The 20,801-nt window shown below is 43.7% G+C and overlaps 1 protein-coding gene across 1 annotated transcript; it reads left to right on the top strand.

Annotated features, from left to right (window-relative positions):
- The first annotated feature begins 38 nt into the window (after positions 1-38).
- usta (uronyl 2-sulfotransferase a) lies at positions 39-20,496 on the top strand. The gene is made up of 8 exons (XM_088361071.1): positions 39-575; positions 11,584-11,627; positions 13,503-13,658; positions 14,892-14,971; positions 15,043-15,196; positions 17,887-17,984; positions 18,063-18,220; positions 18,295-20,496. The coding sequence occupies exons 1-8, from the start codon at positions 335-337 to the stop codon at positions 18,585-18,587; spliced, it is 1,224 nt and encodes a 407-aa protein (XP_088217197.1). The 5' UTR covers positions 39-334; the 3' UTR covers positions 18,588-20,496.
- The last annotated feature ends 305 nt before the right edge of the window (positions 20,497-20,801 follow it).

Below are 20,801 nucleotides of genomic sequence, written 5' to 3'. Positions count from 1 at the left end.
ACTGTTCGGTACTCCCTCCTCTCTCTCCACGTCCAGTAATCTGACACCCTTCAAAAAAGTGGGAAAAAAGAGGGGGAGCCGGGCGAAGAGAAGAGTGGGAAGAAGGATGGACCCTTGAAGCAGCCTGCACAGAGCGAGCCGGAGCGTGCACAGTGAGGCAAGCCGAACGAGAAGCCACTTCGAGCGGACTGGAGCGCAAGAGAGGAACCGGTGACGGGTGGGGGGGATTTTGTTTTTTTCTTTTTAATTTTTTTTCCCCCCTCTCCTTCCTCAAAGTACGACTTTCCGATGCTTCTCCAATGGGTAACTTTGCACGGTGCCTCGTGAGGAGCAGATGATGAAGAATTACAGCAGCAGTCCGCCTCACAGCAACAGCCAGAGCCCCCAGTTAGCCCACTTCAGGGACCACCGTAACCACCACAAGTTGTGCTCGCTCGCCTCCATTCCTTGGCGCTTGCCCCTCCGAGCGTATGGATTCTGCATGGCGGCGCTCTTCGTCTTCTGCCTGTCGTCCCTCTTCTACCAGCTCAACGGAGGACCCCCCCGAGTCCTGCTGGACATTCGACAATACCTCGGTAAGCCCCCTTTAGGGGTCTCCGCCGCTTGGCTTGCGCGCGCAAAGGCTGATCAGTCAAAATGTGTGCGTAAAACTCTCGCTTTTACTTTTTCACGTCAACAAGTTTTGAGATCACGCTTTTCTGTGGTTGCACTTTAAATTTGACAGTCGTGTGCTCACTTATGCACTTTAGGTAACTTTCGCTTTTGCACTGTCACGCGTGCACAAGTTTGACTTTGGCACAATTTACACTTAGAAGCTGTTCCGTCTCCAGCGTAAACTAAAACGAGAAAATAAATAAAAATAAATATATAATAATAACGATGATAATAATAATAATAATAATAAATAATAATCTAGTGCACGTGCATATATCTCATTTACACAATTTTACTTGATGTTTCGTCACAACCACATTTTACATTTCTGTCTAAAACATTCACTTTTACACAATTTGTGTCTACAACTTTTACTTACTGTGTAACACAGACTTTTGCACTAGTGTGGGTGCATGCACATCCATCACTTTTATATCTGCAGCTGTCAGTTTTACACCGTCAACTATAAGTGCGGTGTACAAGCCCACTTTTTCACTATTTTTTTCCCTTAGTGTGTCAAAATAATTTACAAGAAGCCAAGTGTCACTTTTCCACTGACATGACTGCAGCGTGTTATCAGTATCCAGTAAATGAAAATATGATTTAATGAGTGCTAAACATATATCACGTCTGACGGACAAGCCTCAGCAGTTTTAATTAGTGATTAGATGATTTATTGACCTTGCGCCGGCTCGTGTTTCTTTTGGCCGCAGCGTGCCAAGATGAAGGGGTCGGCGAATGTGAATGTGCGTGTGTGTAAGCATCAGAGAATAGCAGCTTGCTTTCACCAGGGAGGGCAAGGAAGGCCCAACAGAGGATTTTTTGTTCCGTCCAACGAGGGGAGGCCACGGTTTGAGGATGTCACTCAACGTGCAGTGGGAGAAAGGTAGCAGACTTCAGGGTGAAGGCGGATGGAGGGTTTGACTGTTGACCTCTTGGCTGTTGGTGGTGTCTTTTGTAAGAAATCCTTGTTACCTGAACATTTGAACCCCATACTCATGACTGTTTTTTTATGTTGTTGTTGTTGTTGTTGTTGTTGTTAAGCCTCCAAACATGAATGGAATGAATGCCAAATAGCTCAAATTCGGTTTAATCTGACCACAGCACTTTCTCCCAAGCCTTGTCTGAGTCATTTGAATGTTCACTGGTAACATTCAGACGGGCCCATGCTTGTGCCGTCTTGAGCAGGCTGGTACTCTTTTAAGATTTCAGTCACTTACAATGACTATAAAGCAACTGAAGTAGGTGAAACAGCAACGTGTACATATTTTGTTAAGTAAGACAAACTTTTTCATGTTCATATGTGGGCAAATCTTATTATTATTTTATATAAACATAACTGCTAAATCAGAACACGGATACAGCACCAAGAACTTTGTGGCCACATGGGCACAGACAGTGGACACACACACACGCACACACACACACACACACGTACACGCACACACACACACACACACACACACACACACACACACACACACACACACACACACATACACAACAACTGGCTCAACAACAGACATCCCAAACAACATGCAGCACAACCAATGGGTATGTTACTCATTGGAATAAAACTGCCGTTAGCTAAATGCTAACACATAATGTGCATCTTGTGGCTTTTTTCCCATACAACCCTACATACACCCACTTCCTGCTAAAGGATATTAAAACAGAATAATAATAAAAAACAAGCGGTCTAACTGAATTAGTCCAAGTAAGTGACACTTTTAGTTTAGCAGACTTTAGCAAAGGTGTCATAAAGGATAGAAGGCTGCCACGGCACGGTCATACTCCAGACTCTATTTTCCCCACATGGAGGCGACAGGTTCCCAGTTGGCGTCACATCCGGTCCAAATGCCAAAACAATCAGACGCCTCGTAAAAACCTTTCAGCGGTCGGACTGGGTAAAACAAGTGTCCCCTCCCTTCTAGTCTCCTCCACACCTCCAGTTGGCTCGTTTATGGCTTTTAATGGTCAATAAATGAGCGATTTAGCATTTTTAGCAAGCAATTCAAAAACGACATTTGGGCTGCTTCCTGCCTTTCCCCAGTTGAGTAGACAAACATTTCTAATCTTATGATTAGCGCTAGCATTCAGCATCAACATTCTGGAGAAGCGGCTAGCTATCTTCCAGAAGCAACAATGATGCAATCAGATCTCCATTCTGTTTGCTTTCCCCTCACGGCAAAAGAGAGTGAATGCATATTGATGGTTCGAGTTAAGCCCAGATGCATTCATTAGCGCTTAATGGACTGTGACTGGAAATTGCGCACTAGTTGAAGACGGGAAGGATTGATGGGCCTTGATGGAAAATGCTTTTTCATAATTATTTGATTGATTGAATGCTTAAAAGTTGAAATGCAAAACCAAGGACAATTAGCTCCACTTCACTGTTTCCCACATTTGTGAATGAGCGCTAGCTAATGAACAGACTACCCAACAAACATTCACCTCACCCTGAAATAAAATAATAGTCTGGTCCTGTCGCTTGGCCTACATATGTCCAAACATTTTTTTAAAAAGCAGTGTTGCATTCAAGGGTTTCCGATCATAGTTGGCTGAGATGTGAAAGTGGTGGGTGGCTGGTCAGCCCACCACGGGGTGGTACCATGACTGGATGTCTGCATGAAACGATAGCCCATAATTTAGAAGATCAGAGCCATGGATAACTCGTTTTCTTGTGAGAAAATTGCGCGTTTGCTTACATGTAAATTGAGTGTACGCCTCCACGGCCTCCTCTGGCCTTTCATGTGCATCCAGCTCGCTTACAATTAGAAACACGATAATTGCTGCTCCTTCTCGCATGTTAGCGCCACTTTTCTGTGCTTGCCTTTTCAACATTCTTCCCATTTATCGCCGCACAGGAGCGACATGTTGCCGTTTCTGTTCTTTCCGTTTGTTTTTTGTGGATCAAACATCTGAAGGCATTCATTACTGGCTTAATTGTGTTCTCACAGTGCAGGGTGGCGGACGCTCAAAGCGTGTTACACGGTGGTCACTCACAGCGTGCATACCTTGTTGTTGTTCCGTCTCTATTTTGGCCGAGTTTGCCGCAAAGAAATAAGTAGTGGTTTTGAAAATAGCGGCCTTAAATATACAGATGGAACCGCTGTGCCCCGCCCGTGTTGGTAAAACCGCAAGGCGCTAGCTTTTAAGTTTTTATATAGCATACATGCACTGTGAGTTCAGATGAGTTGAACTGGCGAAACGTATCTTAGCACAGAGAATTTAAAATGCAAAAGATGTCAATCAAATCATTGGAATGTTGCCTCAAGCATCAATCCTTTGCTTACAAACTTGGGTGGCTAGCATAATAAGCTAACGTGTGAGACAACATTTTCTCCCAGCATTACTTTAAATTGATTTACATACATATAGTATGTCCTGACGCCAGTGGCAGAGGATCCAAATCATTACGTTTATTTGTTGACCAAAAGCAGCTCCAGACAGGCTGAAAGTCAGACTGGCAGCTAGCATTATAAGCTAGCATCCTAAAGTCATCTATTTCAAATGTATTTTTTAAGTAGACTACGGAAATAAAGGCACATCTTAGATTGATAGTAGGCCAAGCGAATGCTCGCCACCTTGTTCATGACAATAACGAGGCAATCGTGACTCATATTGTCCATCGCTGTAGCATTCTGCCGGCGTACAGTCATTGGTGTGAAAGTGCAGTGGACAGATTGTTATGAGAGAAGGCAGCGAGGAGCATTTTTGAACTCCTCAGAAGGAATGTGGACGTCCCCCGTGGAAAGCAAAGCTCGCACCTCCGTCTCAAAATGCTTCCTCTCTCTTCTTCTCAAACCAAGCTTTGTGTTCAGCGCAAAATATTTCCCTGACACGTCATTACCTCTTTCATGTAAGGGCGAGTGCTAAAATCCTCATCCGCCCATCACTTGTCACACTTCGGGACTCTTCGGGACGGTGATGGGTTTTCCCTTCCCTCGCCGTCCTTCTGTTTGACGCTCACAAACGTGCTGGACTTTCTTGTTTTTCTCCTTTGCTTGGAGAAAACTACATTTTCCAGATGTTCAGAAGAGACGTTTTGAAGGCCATTCCAAAGTTAACAAACCCGGTGGCTTCCAGGAGCAACCTTTTTGTAAACAAGGAGTCAAGGGTCATCCTAGGACACGTTTGGCTTTTTAAAGTCAGGCCTTGCGCCATTTTTCTGGCTCGGCTTGATGGTTCTGGAGTGTTTCCGTCGGTCTGGGCCAGAACAACCTGGCAGTCCCTCGCTCCACTCGTTTGGACGTTGACTGTGTGGTGAAGAGCCATCTGTCAGTCCTTCCACTCAGCTTCCACCGTTGATCCGCTCTATCCTCAGAATAATCACGTCAATCATTTCCTAGATGAAAAGCTCACGAGTTGCTCTCGAACACTGCAAGTCTTCAACATACTTTTTTTCTTTTACAAGCTTTTGAGTAGCTGGAACGAACAGAAGCGCGGCCCACCGGGCTGTCGTTGCCTACGTAATTGAACGCCCATCTCGGTTTTACACGTGGAAAAAAGTCCACTTAGCTTGAATGCCTTTGAGTAAGTCGTCGTACTTTGTAGTCATCACCCTCCATTGAGTTTCTCCCTGAGCTGCTTTTTTGGCCGAAGTGCTCCCAGTGGGCTCAGTTAAATAAAGGCTTTGTCGGATCACTCTGAACGGGGCCCCGGTGGGTTATTATCACTGCAAATATTCCGTGACTTTCCTGACTTTTCCAAAAGTGCAGGAAAGCCGCAAGCCGCGCGAGCGTCGAGGCTATATCAAAAGTTGTGGGAGGCAAAAGACATGTCGAGTGTCATGGCGGGTCGCCATTGTTATTGTTGCTTTTGATCATCACCATCAGAGATAGTTACCGTAATTTTCCGACTAAATGTCGCTCCGGAATATAGGTCCCATTAGCCATAAAATGCACAATAACGTGAAAAAAAAACATATATAAGTCGCTCCGGAGCGTAGGTGGCATTTTGGGGGGAAATTTATTCGACAAAATCCAACATCCCCGGACAGCCACCCGGTCGTGCGCCGGACCCCACGGAGGTGAAAGAGAGCGCCGTAGAGTAGGACCGGGCGTGCGCAAAAGCCATGTCTGAGCCCCATCCACCGTCCCTGGACAGCCACCCGGCCGAGCGCCGGCCCCGACTTCAATCCACGGAGGTGAAAGAGAGCTCTGTAGAGTAGTACTGGGCGTGCGTAAAAGCCATAATAGTTTTTCAAACTTTCTGTGTCACTTCAAATCCTTAAATCCTTCAAACTCTTCGTCCTCCGTGTCACTTAGAGACAAAGCCTCTAATGATGCCGGTAGTACGTGGGGTCCTTCGTCATCTTCGTCATCCCGTGATCAACCTTTGTCCTTTTTGTAAACAACCGCCACGCCGCGTCGCGCTGCTGACGTCACTTGAAATTCAAATTCCAGCAATCCCTTGCTACATCGCGGTTCGTTTATCGCGGTTCGTTTATCGCGGTTCGTTTATCGCGGTTTTACTTTTTTAAAATTTTTTTATTTTTGAAAAACCCCCACATAAGTCGCTCCTTATTATAAGTTGCCCCCCACCCAATCTATGAAAAAAACGCGACTTATAGCCCGAAAATTACGGTACTCACTAAGTCGCAAATTTTCACTTAGAGAAGGTCAGCGTCAAATAGTTTTGATAGTATGTGCTAGTTTGTGTTAGCGCTACATTAGCATGAATCCACAACCGCGGCTCGCACACGAGTCGACTTGCAGCACAGTGTGTCAGTGTCCATGCGTGGCGCGCGCCATCCAACCCTGCCCTAACACTTTGCACCTTGGGCCGTGACCCCGAACAGAGCCCAGTTGAGTTCTGCAAGCGCTTTTAACGCGTCACTGAGTGTAGCTTCCTCATGACCCTCCACAGACTCATATTTCTTGCCTCATACATGCGGTCTGGCATGGCGTCCTCAAATTAGGATTAGCAAAACGTCTGAATTACTGAAAGACTGAGTGAGACTGGTGGCTGATGTGAAAACGTAGGCTCCAAAAAAGAAGCGTTGTTCTTTTTTTAGGCTGGAAAACGAAGTGAGAAGGATTTATTTTCAAGACCACTTTGTCATTTCACACTCCGTAATTAGTGTGCTGTACATTGTGTGAAGCGGCACAGATGTCTGGCTCAGCGTGATGTTGGTTGGTTGTTTTCTTCTTTTATTCCTTTTTTGTCCTTTCTGAGCTTCATTTTTGAATAATATGACGCAGTCACGTGCATTGATTGTAAGTGCGTTGCTACAAAAACAAAGATTGCGTCTTTGTTTGTCGACAGCCACCTGAGCCTTTTCTTCAGGTGGATGTTTGAAACCATGACGTCCACTTTGACCATCCGTAAACCTCCTTTAAAGGCTTCGTCTATAAATATGACTTTGCGGTTCTTGGAAGTGAGAGCCGCCATCTGTTGTTTTGTTTTGGGGATGTTGCTTTTTTGTGCTCTCGGATGATCGGCCGTACTTTTCGCCGTCCATCTTCGATAGGGATCGTTTCGGGCTTGACGTTAGCGCTCGGATGCCCCCACCCAAAAAAAGTGCCCCCCCCCCCTTGCTGACATGTGCTTCACATATGGCACAGGCACTTTATTTGGCACCTGATGAGGAAAATAGCGAGGCGGGAAAATGCGAACGTGGACCTCTTTCGGGAGGCTTTCCGATGATGTCATGGGGGTTACAAGGTGCTTCTGCTCAAAACGCACACACTTGTTCACGGGTACATCCCGCGGGCTCCTGTTTTCTGTCCTTGATATGTTCTGACAGTCCAAAATTCACTCGGTCATCTTTTGTCCTGAAGCAAAGCCAAAACGAGGGCGTGGCTTTGGTTGAACCTTTCCATCAAACGAGAATTTCTACAGCGGATAAAGCCAGGCCTGCACCACCACACGCCATGTAATTAGTGGAGCGCTGACACACGTGCACCAAGACATGTTTTTTTTGTTTTGTTTGGTGATGCCAATTTTTTTTTTACCAGAAATTACAGACAATCTTGAAGTAGTGAATTTATAGCAAAGGCATGCAGATGAGTTGGCTACTGCGCACTAGCTGAATGCAGAGTCTCTTTTTTTCTTTAATCTTATGATACAGTACATCTGTCTATTTAGCACCCAGACATCTCATGAGATCAACGTGACTTTATTATGCTGTTCTCCTGTAACTTTGATTAATCCTACCTCGCAAAAGCCAACAAATTAGACTAGATATCAAAAAGGAAGTCACATGTGTGCATGCTCCATTCCGCTGCACTACTACAACCTTCCCCTCCCCCCCCCCCCCCCCCCCTTGCAAGTTGGAATGCCGTCATCGCATTCCATGATTGCAATGTGTCGCATTGCTCCTTTATCCTCTGCCATTTTCATCATCTGGCCGCGCATATTTTTCCCCTTTTGTCTTACCCTTTTTTCCCCTTTGTGTCTTCCATCGTTGTGGCTGCAGGCACAAAAATACAGGATTTGCTTAGACATCAGTAGAACTCATTTGCTAACCCAAACAGCAGCACCAAACGTAGGTTATGTCAGCTTGTCAGTGTTAATTTTACACAAGTGTGTACTGATAATAACAAAATCAGAGAGACAATGATATAATTTGAAGTGGTGTCTTATTTTAAGCTTTTTATTGTATTCACCTTTGTGTTTGCTAATGTAGCCGACATGCTTACCAATTGAGATGCAAGTAGGGATTGAAGCCACTGCTTACTGTGATTTAAGACCGTTACTAATTTTTACTGCTACTTCAAGTGACATTTCAAATGCAAATGAATAGAGAGGATGTCTTATTTAGTGCTCCAACTGAATGTGTCTCCTTTGTTCAAGTGGAATCATTGAGTGTTTCTTTTCCCCGCGAGGAATGTCAAGCCACCGAGGAAGCTGCCAGCAATTAATCTTACGCTGACGTCAGCTTCCAAATCCATTTTGATAATTTTTTCCTCCTTCTTTTTTTTTTTTGTGGGTCTCGGACTTGTGTCACATGACCAACCAAGGGGGTGATTCGATCCCCCCAACAGAGCCAAGAGTCTAAAAATAGCCCTCAACTTTTGTTTTGTTTTGCATATCTAGAGTTGCTTGTGACTCAGCAGCAAAACTGCTTCACCTGGTATACAACTTCTTCCAAGGGATTCAATTGACTAGGAATGGGACGAAACTACATTTTTGTTAGATCTTGGTGTAATGGCACAACACAGTGAGTAGCAAGTTTTGGGCTCAATCATTGTGTGCTTCCCTCACACCTGACTTGCTTTTATCCTCTCTGCATGACTTGGCTAGCGGTTTGAATTCGGAGGAATCAAATCGTCTGAGCGAAAACGATTTTTTCCCCACCGTTGGTCCGAACGCAAATGGAACGTTTACGAGAGTCGGTTGTTAGCCGTCCGTAGGCGTGAATGGTTGTCTGCTTGTGACTCAACCCAGAAATCATTTTGATGTTGATGAACAGTAAATTAGGATAGTCAGGCATTGAGGGTCTTCATTCCACAAACAAATTGTATTTATAAATTTCTATTTGATTTTCCAGCTCTGCTCGGTAGTCCGTTTCGGTGGTTCCATCCATGTCCCCAACCTAAATTTTGGTCGTCCGACTTCTGCATTACGGTCTGGAGCACCTGCAAAAACAAAGCGATGGCGCGGCTTGTTTTATTTATATCGGACTTTAATTTCCATTGACATGACTAGCCAAGACCGTGACCCTTCTATAATTAGGGAGGTGGTGGAGCTTTGGGGCCGCTTCTCCAACACACCTAGTCAAAGGGCGGGGTGATGACACATACGTATGTAAGCGCCTGTATATAAGTACATACTGTGTTTGTACATGGTGTCAATTGTGGCCCAAATGTTTAGTCAAAGCATGTCCGTGTTTCTAAGTTTATCAGCACTAAGTGCACAAAGCTAGACAGTGCATATGAATTTAGTACAGTGTAGTTTGAAGATTTTTTTTTTCCAAGTAAAATTAATTGAAAATAAATGTACTCATCTTATTGTGGTAATTATTTTTAAATGAGCATACAAATTAGTTCATTGTTAGCAAGCTTTTTGCTTTATGACTCTCTGGTCAGTTTGAATATATCAGCTTATTTTGACTCACTTGCAGCTGGCCTTGGACTTTTTGGCTCCCGATTTGATGGATTTCTATTTTATTATTATTTTGCTGACTTTTAAAGCCGCTGCCATTGTTATGAGTACGTATTTTTTTTGCTGTCATTGGCGTAGTAATGTGTAAATGCTGTGCTAGTGTGTGTTTATTTTGAGTTAGGTTAAGTTGTCCCTTTTAATACTTTAATACTTGCTTTCACTAAATACTATACTTTGATGATTGTTGGTTCCTGGTTGGTGACTGTACTCCGGGACATCATTGGAGCATGAAGCTATCATTTCCTTTCTAAAAATAGTTCTCAAAAATCAGGAAAAGATCTTGCTAACTGTCTAAACGGAGAGTGCGCACACCCTCCAGACAGCAGCGTGTGGTGAAAGATGAGAAGGTCTGGTCTTGACACTCACTGAAGAACCTGTAATCTGCTTTTACATAAGCGGAACATTCCAGGCCAGCAGTCTGGTGACCTTCCGGGTCCCCTTTGGCTTCATCATCAAGCGGTACTGCGCCTTCCTTAGTGGCCTCGCCTACTCTCATTGACGTTTATGGTTCTCGAGCGTAGCGTCTCATTCTGGATCGTGATTGGCTGTTTCCGCAGTACAATTGGGAATTAAACATTCTTAAGGAAAATTATTGGAGGCTGTGGAGACTTTTTTTGATGAGCTGTAGTGGTTTTGCGGCCATATTGATAGAGATGCTAATTGGGGCCGCGTAGCTGCAGGCCAGCAGCAAAGCCATAAATCTTGTGACCCAATAATCCAATTAGGCATTTAGCTACATGCCGAAGCGCTGCCGCATTCCACTTAGCTCGGCCATCAGTCACTTTCTGACTCTCACACACGCACACACACACGAAAACACGTTTATGTTTGACTTGTTTCCCCTCGTTAAAAAGATACTAAGAGGCTGACTCTGTCTTCATTAGTTGCGGGCAGGAATTTTAATCGTCTGGCTGCGTTATTATCACGGATGATAACCCAGTGGGGGGATCAATCGTGTTAACACCATCAGGCCTTGTCGCACCATTACTCGGAAGTTCGGAGACCTTTGGGGAACTCTGGATTTTTTAATTCCTCCCCCTGCGGGGTCAAAGCGAGGTGGAACCAGATGACTGAGTGCTCTAGTCATCTTCATTTCATTTAAGAAGAGGCCAAGTTTGAATTGTTTTAATCGGGCATCTGATGTAAATTGACTCGCTTTATGGAGAAACAAAATGTTTTATTTATTTCTTTTTTGTGCTTATTTATTTATTTATTTATTTATTTATTTATTTATTTATTTATTTATTTATTTATTTATTTATTTATTCAATTGTAGCATATGCCAGAGGTCACTCGTATTAAGAGCCGAATGGGGAAACCTTGGCTGTGCGTATTTATTTGTATCTCATTTCAGAAGCGCAATATTGTTCTCTTATGTAATATTTCCTCTCCTCGCAGCTTTTATTCTCTTGCTTGCTCGCCTGTTTGTCTCCCTCGCTACTTGGCTCCCTCGTTGCGGGGCCGCACCACCTGGATGTCAGGAAAGAGGAAAAAAAAAAAAAGCATGTGTTGCTTGTGGCCGCAAGAAAAGGCAGCTGTCTAAAGTCAGCGCCCCCTTTCAGAAGCGGCGATGAAAAAGCCTTGAATGAGCTCAATTGTTCCCACATTGAGCATCTTTGTGCAGGTTAACTGTACATGTCGCTCCTGTTGGGAGGATAGAATGAAATGCAGTGTAGCTGTCCAATAAAAAGCTTTTTATAACATTCATAAAAACATGTTGCTATGCATGTTTTCATTGGACAGTGAAAAAAAAAATAGCATTACCACGGGCCTTGTTGCTAACTAGGATTGATGGAGTCCACTTCTGTTCTTTTGCAGGGTCATCTACGTACGAGGATGACCACGGACCTCCTGCTCCAAGAGTAAGTCTTAACCCCCCCTCCCTCCAAGTGATTAGAGCTGATTGAAACAAAACCATGTCTCGTTAGACAGTTTCAAATTCAAAACAACAGCCAAGAAAAAGACCAATTTCCCGACTGAATATTTCTGATGCTGTGATTGTTCGGCAATGTTTTTGCACAACCCAAGAAAGAGAAAGTCAGTATTCCGCCGCACACTTCCAGGAAGCTGATTAAGAAACTAAAAAAAAACAACAAAAAAAAACAAGGTGTTACGTAACATGACTGTTTTCCACCCTGCCTGGAGCTCTGACACACACGCTCGCCATTTCCTCAACTTGAACTCTTCTCACCACCTTGCTTACCCGCACACATTTTGACCCACTTTCAGATATGAACTTGGCTCATCTCCCGTATGTGGAAAATTTAGTTTAAGCAGCTGTGACAGGTCGCTGTCCATTCAAGTGTCTTTAATGGATTTCCATTGGACAAGCTGTGATTAGCGTATCCAACATCTGACACACTACTGCATTAACTTAAAGTGTGTCATAACTACTTTTTTTTTTGCTCTTTGTCACCGCGAAAAATTACTGGATGTTTATTTTAAATGATGCCATGTGATGACCCTCTTGAAATTGTTGCTACCGAATTTGAACTGCCTGTTCCAGACAAACGGACAAAGTCAGAAAAGACCAAACTTGATAATAACCAGACTATCTTTTTTTCTGTAGCATCTACTTTAGTCATATTTTCAAACACGTGTACAAACCAAAGGTGGGGCGCATTCTTGTCATGCCAGTTTATGTGTAAAGATGTTATTCCAAGCTTTGCGTGGTTTTTCCAAACATTCTCATTTTTGCATGGAGCTCCTAACTGTCATATGAAAGTTATAATCTTTGGCCACATTTACTCGAATCCCCTGCACATTTGCGCACGCATTGTCACGCACAGATTGCAATGCAAAGAAAAAATCAGTCATTTGGACGTTGACAAAATACCTTGGAGGGGTGGATGTAGCATTCGCCTCTGTCTGGAAGTTGATGATGATAAATATAGAAAGAAGAAGAATGTCTTTACTTTGTCGCAACAAGTTGTAAGCGAAGCGCCACGCTTGTCAAAACATGCTTGAACTAGTCCAAGTGCCGACTGACGCGACAACCTACGAATCACTTTTTTTTTTTTTTGGCATGTGCACATTCACACCTTGTTGGTACATGGAGACCTTTTTGCTTTGGTAGTCTAAACGACCAACAAGAAGGGTGGCTCGCCTCGCTGTTGCTTTCGCGGGCTTCTCACCTTCCGTTCGGAACTTGTTCGCAGTTCTGAGACCAACATTTTATCTGTGATTGGTGGAAAAAGTCAGAATTGGTTCTGAATGGGCTGACACATGGACACCGCCCCACCTCCCCCACCCCTCCCTTAGGATAACATTATTACAATTCCAGACTGGGAATGTTAACAAAAATTCATCACTCCCTAGATTTTCTTCCCATCAGGAAAAGGAGATAAAGGGGAACATGCTTTTAAGTGCTGCACCAAAACATTTTTGTAGATACTTATCAAGTTATTTCCTCATCTTTTTCTTTAATGGAATTGTTTATCTCTTCCTAATCCTTGACTCACTTCCTGTCAAACTTTGTTACTCTCACTGTTACATTTGCTTCAACGAGGAGGATCATTGACCGAAATGTGCATTGTTTTTCCAAATATTTTTGTGCTTGGCTGACACTTGTCTTCAATTATTTTCATTTTGTTGTCATGTTGTTGACTCAATGACTCATGCCGGCTTCACTGGCATGTCATGATTGCCGTCACTAACTTCAATTTTTATTATTTATTAATTAATTAATTTATTTATTTATATATTTATTTTCAAATTTATTTTATTTGTGTTCCTAGGTGCTCCCGTTCCCAAGTCAGGTGGTGTACAACCGCGTGGGAAAATGCGGCAGCCGCACTGTCGTCATCCTGCTGCGTTTACTGGCTGAGAAGCATCGCTTCAACTTGATCTCGTCCGACATTCACAATAAAACGCGGCTCACCAAACACGAGCAGGTGAATCATCGTGGTAATTTTCCAGGCTATTTATTGCTGGGTTTTACACACATGTAAAGGGACCCCCACAAAAAAAATGCTCCACAAAAATTACATTTTACAAACCCAGATTTTTTTCTTAGCATTCCCCGTCCGACTAAATTGATTTACCAAACAAATCAAACCGCCTGAGTCATGCTGTATGAAAACCAAATGCAACCTTTCTGCAGCAGAAGACCCCCGCAAAGCACCCCCCCCCCCCCCCCCCTTCTTGAGTCCTGCGAGGACGCCACGGGGCGCAGGAAGAACGGAGGGGCGGGGGTTGCAGGTATGCTTGGAATCTCTCCGCATTTTCCCTCTAGTGGCCCAGCTCTGTGAATGAGAGGCAGTCTGGCCAGACAGCCTTTCGGGTTAGGTCAGAAAACACACAAACACGCACACTCGCTGCCAAATGTGCTTAGGGTCTACACATACACCAGGGAAAGGAGTTTAGCACTTTACGGGGGGGGATTCATCAGGGGTTAACATTGGGCTAATTGGTCTGGACTCACTATGGAGTCTATACAGACGAGATTTCAGGATTCTATACTTGCTCGAGCTTTTAATAAATGCGAGCAAGTGGAAATGTACTGAGCGGGAGTATGCGAAGCCCAAAGCTGACTGAGGCCCAAGATTAAGAGCCTTGTGTACATAAACAAATATACATATTGCCGCCGCTATGACATAACTGCCGGTTTATAAGAGCCACGCATTCAAACGACCGGGGGCAGATAAACGCCGCCCTTCACTGAAAGGCTCCCCAGTAAGAAGACCCATTCAGGTGGGAAAGACGGAATATTAGCTTTTTGCGCCAATGTTACCGCCATAAAAGCCGGAATTGGCTGCATTTGGGGGTAAAAAACGGCGAGCGGTGCAACGAGGACATTTAAACTAATGAGCAATAATTCTTGTGTATGTAGCTAAAAGTAGTGACTAGCTACCGCGGCGGGCTAGGTGAGGAACAACTCTTTCTCGGCGTACACGTGTGAAGGAGATAACCGAAAAATGTACGGCAAACGTCTTTTGTGAATAATGTGTCGGATTGCATAACCTCCAGTTGGCATTTGCGCAGCCTATGACATCACTGTCATATTTCACGTTTGCTTTGGCTGCCGCCAGCGCGTGCTCCGTGCAGACCTTGAAAGCCTTCAGGAGGCTCTTTCATTCACAACGGAGGGAAGAAGAAGAAAGCTATTGTTTTCTTTTTATCTTCAGGTGGATCTTATGAAGAACATCAGTAATATCCCTCAGCCCTTCCTCTACACACGTCATGTTCACTTCCTCAACTTCAGCAGGTGAATCAACCCAGTTGCGTTGGCTTGTTGTTCTTACCGGCGCTACTCAACTCGAACTCGGTCTTTGTCAGGTTCAAGATCGAGGAGCCCGTCTACATTAACATCATCCGCGACCCCATCAACCGCTTCCTGTCCAACTACTTCTTCCGTCGCTTCGGCGACTGGAGGGGCGAGCAGAATCACCTCATCCGCACTCCGCAGATGACAGATGACGAGAGATATCTGGTAAGACCGCAGATTTGTGCATCGCGCATGTTTTGACGTTCCTGCTAATATTCAACATATTGCTATTCTGTTTTTATTTTTTTATTTTTTTTTTGATCTTCTAGTCACGTAACAACCGACATGTACATCTGACGATTGTCACGTTAGCAGCCGCTTCCTGCATGCAAATCAAAGTGGGACCTGTTTTAGTTTGAAGCAGTCAACCCAATAATTAAATCCACTTTGATTTCGATTAGAGACCCGATTTCAGTTTGACCACATTACAGACGACATGTGCCTCACAGATCTGTTTTTTTTGGGGGGGGGGGGGGGGGGGGGGGGGGGTTCAGTAGCATGAAATTAAAGCATAGACAACATCCCATAACAATTTTGTCACATAGATTATAATGCTATATGGTCCGCAAATTATATTTTTCAACTTCCACGTCTTACAAATAACCCAGCACATGAAGTGTCCTTGAAATGTCGAATCCACACCACAGGCAGCACACCAGAGGTGTTAGCGTAAATGGCTGTCAGCTGCCTTGACCCAGCCCACGTGGTCCCAAGACATTCCTGCGGTCACTGTGCATTTTTCCCGGCATCTGCACAACATTTGGATGCATATTGTGCACACGCCCCTGTTGGACCTGCCACAAAAGCATGTAAACACAACATCTCAAGACAAAACGGCTTGTTTGTTTCTTACCAACCAAAAGGGGATTTTGGTGACGGTCGCCGTCGGGGTGCAGTAAGACCCGAAGGTGAATTGATTAGCGTTAGCTCATGATCCCAATCCGGGAGTCTGGTAGTCATCCAAATTAGGTTTGTTTTACTTTGGCCCAGCTCTGCACTCTACTGGCATTCGTGTTGTGTGTTTATGTCATATAGTATACAGTGAACGCTCGTTTAAAGCCAGGATATCTTCCAGATCCACCCGCTATATAAAAATAATCCTCATCAAAACACACCAAATTTATTACAAAGCATTGTATTGGATTAAAATAAAGAAACTATCCAAAGTACAATTAAAATCGTAATATAATAAAACACAGAGAAATGATCCTCACATATAAGCCAATCCAAGAAAAGATATTTACACCGTTGCTTGTTTTCCATGAAGTGCACTGAGAGTTAGTTTGACAGATTAGCGCCTGTTTTGCTCCATTTTGAAAGACTTTTCAGTAGGCCTAATCCACACAGAGAATGGTGACAATGAGCTCGAGTGTGCACGCTGGCGCTCTCCCCTAAATACTAATGACTTGTCTGAAGAGGGTTGTGTTGTGTTGTGCGTGAGTGCGTGTACGACGGACGTGCGCAGATATATATTAATAAGCCTTGAAAAAAACAAGAGAAATACAACAATAAAACAAAAAACAACAAAATTATGATTATTATTAACATTTTCTTGCTTCCCTGTGAGAAGAGAGGGGAGGGAGCAAAACAAAAAAAACCCACTGTACAAACACAGATGTTTTTTTGTTGATTAATGTGGGTTTTTTTTTTTCTGTAATATATACTGCCAGGGGCGGCTCGGTGGCGCACTGGGTAGCACGTCCGCCTCACAGTCAGGAGGGTGCGGGTTCGATTCCACCTCCGGCCCTCCCTGTGTGGAGTTTGCATGTTCTCCCCGGGCCCGCGTGGGTTTTCTCCGGGCATTCCATAAACATGCTTGGTAGGCCGATTGAAGACTCCAAATTGTCCCTCGGTGTGAGTGTGAGTGCGATTGGCTGGCAACCAGTTCAGGGTGTCCCCCGCCTACTGCCCAATGACGGCTGGGATAGGCTCCAGCACGCCCACGACCCCCGTGGGGACTAAGCGGTTCAGAAAATGGATGGATGGATGGATATAATGCCAGTAGGTACTAAGTAGCCCCAAGGATAACTGCTCTTAAAAAAAGACTTTATTCACCCAAATATCTTTTTTAAAAAAAAATATTTTTCCCCATGGTTATCATACCAATCTGAAGCCTCTTTAAAAGAGAAAAGACAGACTAGTATTATAACGGTAAATATTTCCCCCCTTGCTCGAGGGAGTTATAGATAATCCTCGCAGAATCCACCTGGCACATCTATTTGACAGTAGCAATCCTTCCTCTTTCTCAGGAATTACCTCAACCCAGTAGAGACCCCAAACACCTGAAAGGGATTTCAGTCCTTTTTAAAAAAAAAAAAAAAAAAAGAAAAAGAAATCATGATGGAGAACATTTAGCCTCGTGTTGGTTCCCCTCGCCAAGGTTGAGGCCCGCCTGGCTGGAATATGTCGGAATTGGCGTTGGCATTGACGAATGGCTCCATTTAATTCAACCACCGCCTGCTCATCCGGGCATAAATCTTTTTATTCATCATACTTTCAATTTATTTTCACTTTCCCGATCACGTCGGCTTTTCGGTACAACAGGCTTGTAAAAGTACCCCCCCCCCCTCCCTCCGTTATATTGTCATATTTTTAATCTTGCATAAAACTGTTGCTTTGGGTCCCTGAGATTAAGAACGTCCCTCAACTGAAGTCATTGAATAGTAAAATTGCTCCTTAAGTCATTGCTGGGTGCAGCTAGGGTGAAATTGTGTGAATGGCTCTTATAGCAGGAATTGATGCACGGCTTCCTCTAGTGGGCACAAGGAGTCAATACAGTCCAGCTCTGCTAAAGAGCGCTACATCTAACAGCAACAATACACAAACTTGAACACAGGATTTTTTTTTTCTTTCAGGACATAAACGTGTGCATTCTGGAGAATTACCCAGAGTGTTCCAATCCCCGAGTCTTCTACATCATCCCGTACTTTTGCGGGCAGCACCCGAAATGCAGGTATCTGCAGACCCCTCAATGTCATCTTGTCAGGCACATCTATTATCTCATATTATGTTTGTTTCTTTTGTCTGTCAGAGAGCCAGGCCCATGGGCTCTGGAGCGGGCCAAACAAAATGTACTGGAGAATTACCTGCTGGTGGGTATCTTGGAGGAGCTTGAAGACGTGCTGCTCCTGTTGGAGAGGCTGCTGCCACACTATTTTACCGGAGTGATCAACATCTACAAAAGCCCTGGTAGGTCCTCCTCGGTACAGTGCTAGCCTCACGTATCAAGTATATGTCACAACAAAAAGTGTGTTTGTATGTAGATCACAGGAGGATGGGCAACATGACGGGCACGGTACGTAAGCACACGCCCACCCTGGAGGCGCTGCAGGTGCTCTACCACCGCATGCGCTACGAGTACGAATTCTACAACTTCATCCGGGACCAGTTCCACCTGACGAAGAAGAAAATCGGCCTCAAAACGGACGCCCACCAGCCGGCCTACTCGCCCGACTTCCTCCGGGAGCTAGACCTCCGGACCCCCGAGCCCCTGGACGAGGACGAACAGCTGGACACGGATATGGAGGACGCAAACAACTGGCTCATCCATCAATAAACACATTTGTTTTTGACAGCAGTTGCACGCTCGCTCCCTCCCTCCACGGAGACGGTGGCCTGAAGGCGATGACAGTTATGAAGGTGAGGTGCAGACTTGCGGACGGGCTCAGCGCTGGGGACGACTCGGATGGAGGTTATTTAAACGTTGACTGAAGATCACGAGGACTAACGCTTAACTCGGTTCTACATGAAGCAAGGCTTTCCTTCTTTGTGCCTGTTTTCCCACGTCATTCTTCAGCGGTTATTGCTGCATTCTCCAGGAGAGATGAAGCACCGGGCTGTGGAGACGTAGACTGAGGCTGCACAAGAATAGCCGTAAAAGATAACAAGGTACATCATGGTAAGAGTTGATGTCTGTTTATGTATTAGGGGAAAAAAACAAAGCTGAGAAGCCAAACATGAAGAGTGCCAAAATTGTTTTACGCTACTCACATATCGAAACAGGAAGCTGTATCCAAGTGCGCTTCCACCGAGCGACACAGTTTGATTCAGTTCCGTGCGGTACGGTTTTTTTTATCCAAACAGTTGTGCTACAAAACCTGAAGCAGATTCAGCTAAAATCAAACTGTACCACTTGGTAGAAACGTAACTATGATTGATTTGTGCGTTTTGTTAAAAGATGTTATCTTTGTTAGGAAAGGTATAAATGAGGGTTAAAGCGTATGCACTCCATTATGAATTCAAAGAATTCCAGCAAAGTGCGCAAGTATGACTGAGTTTGACTGAAGTAGCTTAGCAGAGATTTAGTTTGCTTTCACTTTGTTGGGACTTGAAGTTGGCCAGAGTTATTTGTTAGATTTTCCCGTGCAAAATTGAAAAATATCGATACAAGAAATTCCAGCGCAAAATAAAATTAAAAACCTTGAAGTTGAGGGTACCTGCTGCAAAATACGTTTTGCTTTGAAGTCCTTATTTTGTTACGGGAGGAGCTGTGATTGTACAAGAAAAGATGTCATGAGATAACAGGCAATTCCAAATGGAAAATCTGATATTTATATTTTTTTACGAAAATAAAATCTCTTATAGAAGATGTAAAATTTTTAAATAGTTTTACCCCTCCCACACTTTAAACACATTTAAACTTGTCAAAACACACTTCAACCTATAGTATTAAAACACACTTTTTAAAGTATTCCTTAGCGCCTCTCTTGCTGTCAAGAAATGAGAGACTATATTGTATAATATCACTTTGAAGAAACAAAGACAAGACTCGCTCACAGTGCTCTAAATAAGAGGTCAAGCCTGCTTGCTTCAAGCTTTTTGTTTGTCACTCCCAGAAGTTGAAGTTTACTACAGTATGTTAGCTCAATATAATGCAAAATGCTATAGACAGGCTAACAGACATTAGCATCAAGGATACGGTAAATGTAAACAACTGTTACATACACAGACAGTGAATACAATACCCACAGTCTTATAATCTCTATACACTGTGGGAATGACTAAAAGTTTGAACTAACACAGAATTGTTTGTATATCCGAAATGTTCTTAAGTAGGGCAGTGCCTGTACACTGTAAAAAAAAAAAAAAAAACATCGCTCTAAAACCATCAGGATATATAGCGACTTCCACCAGCAGCTAAACATAATTCACAATATTCTTTCACATTTACAATAACCTTGAATAATAACTGCGCTCGGTCGGTCGGTCCTATCTTAAAGTTGTCCTGCTTTGTGTTCACCTTTCTTTTAATTTATTGTTCTTATTTTCTATTCATTTCTATGCATTCCGCATCCATTTCTCAGGAAGGAAAGACAAAACTGTTGTAATAATAATTGTATAATTTCCAAAATGGCGGCTATGAAAAAAATCCCAGCATTTCACGGGAAGCCTTTGGATGAGTTGGTCTTAAAAAAAAAAAGGGCAACATTTTACACTCTTCCAAAATAAACTTCCTCAGAATAAAATAGTTTGTGTGCTTTTTCCTTTGTTTTTTTTTTGTGTGTGTGTGTTTGGGATCTCATCACAAACGTTTGAGTGAGAGTGAAGAGACCAAATAAATGTAATACAATGTGCTGATGCTGCTGCATGTATAGATTTGTAATACTGCATATTTATTTTCCAAAGTTGCGGCAATACAGTTTTGGTGACTCAACAAGCCCATTGGAAGAGGTTGTTTATGTAATGACATTTGTAGTCAGCAGAGAGCAGCAGAGCACCAAAACACGACAGGAATCTTTTTGATACTTTTCACCACCTAAATAAAGATTTG

This window comes from Syngnathus floridae, chromosome 19 (assembly GCF_059516105.1).
Source record: "Syngnathus floridae isolate MCC-2025c chromosome 19, RoL_Sflo_1.0, whole genome shotgun sequence".
Classification (NCBI taxonomy): Eukaryota; Metazoa; Chordata; class Actinopteri; order Syngnathiformes; family Syngnathidae; genus Syngnathus; species Syngnathus floridae.
The sequence above is the reverse complement of the archived record's forward strand: the minus strand, read 5'-3'. Positions and strand labels throughout refer to the sequence as shown.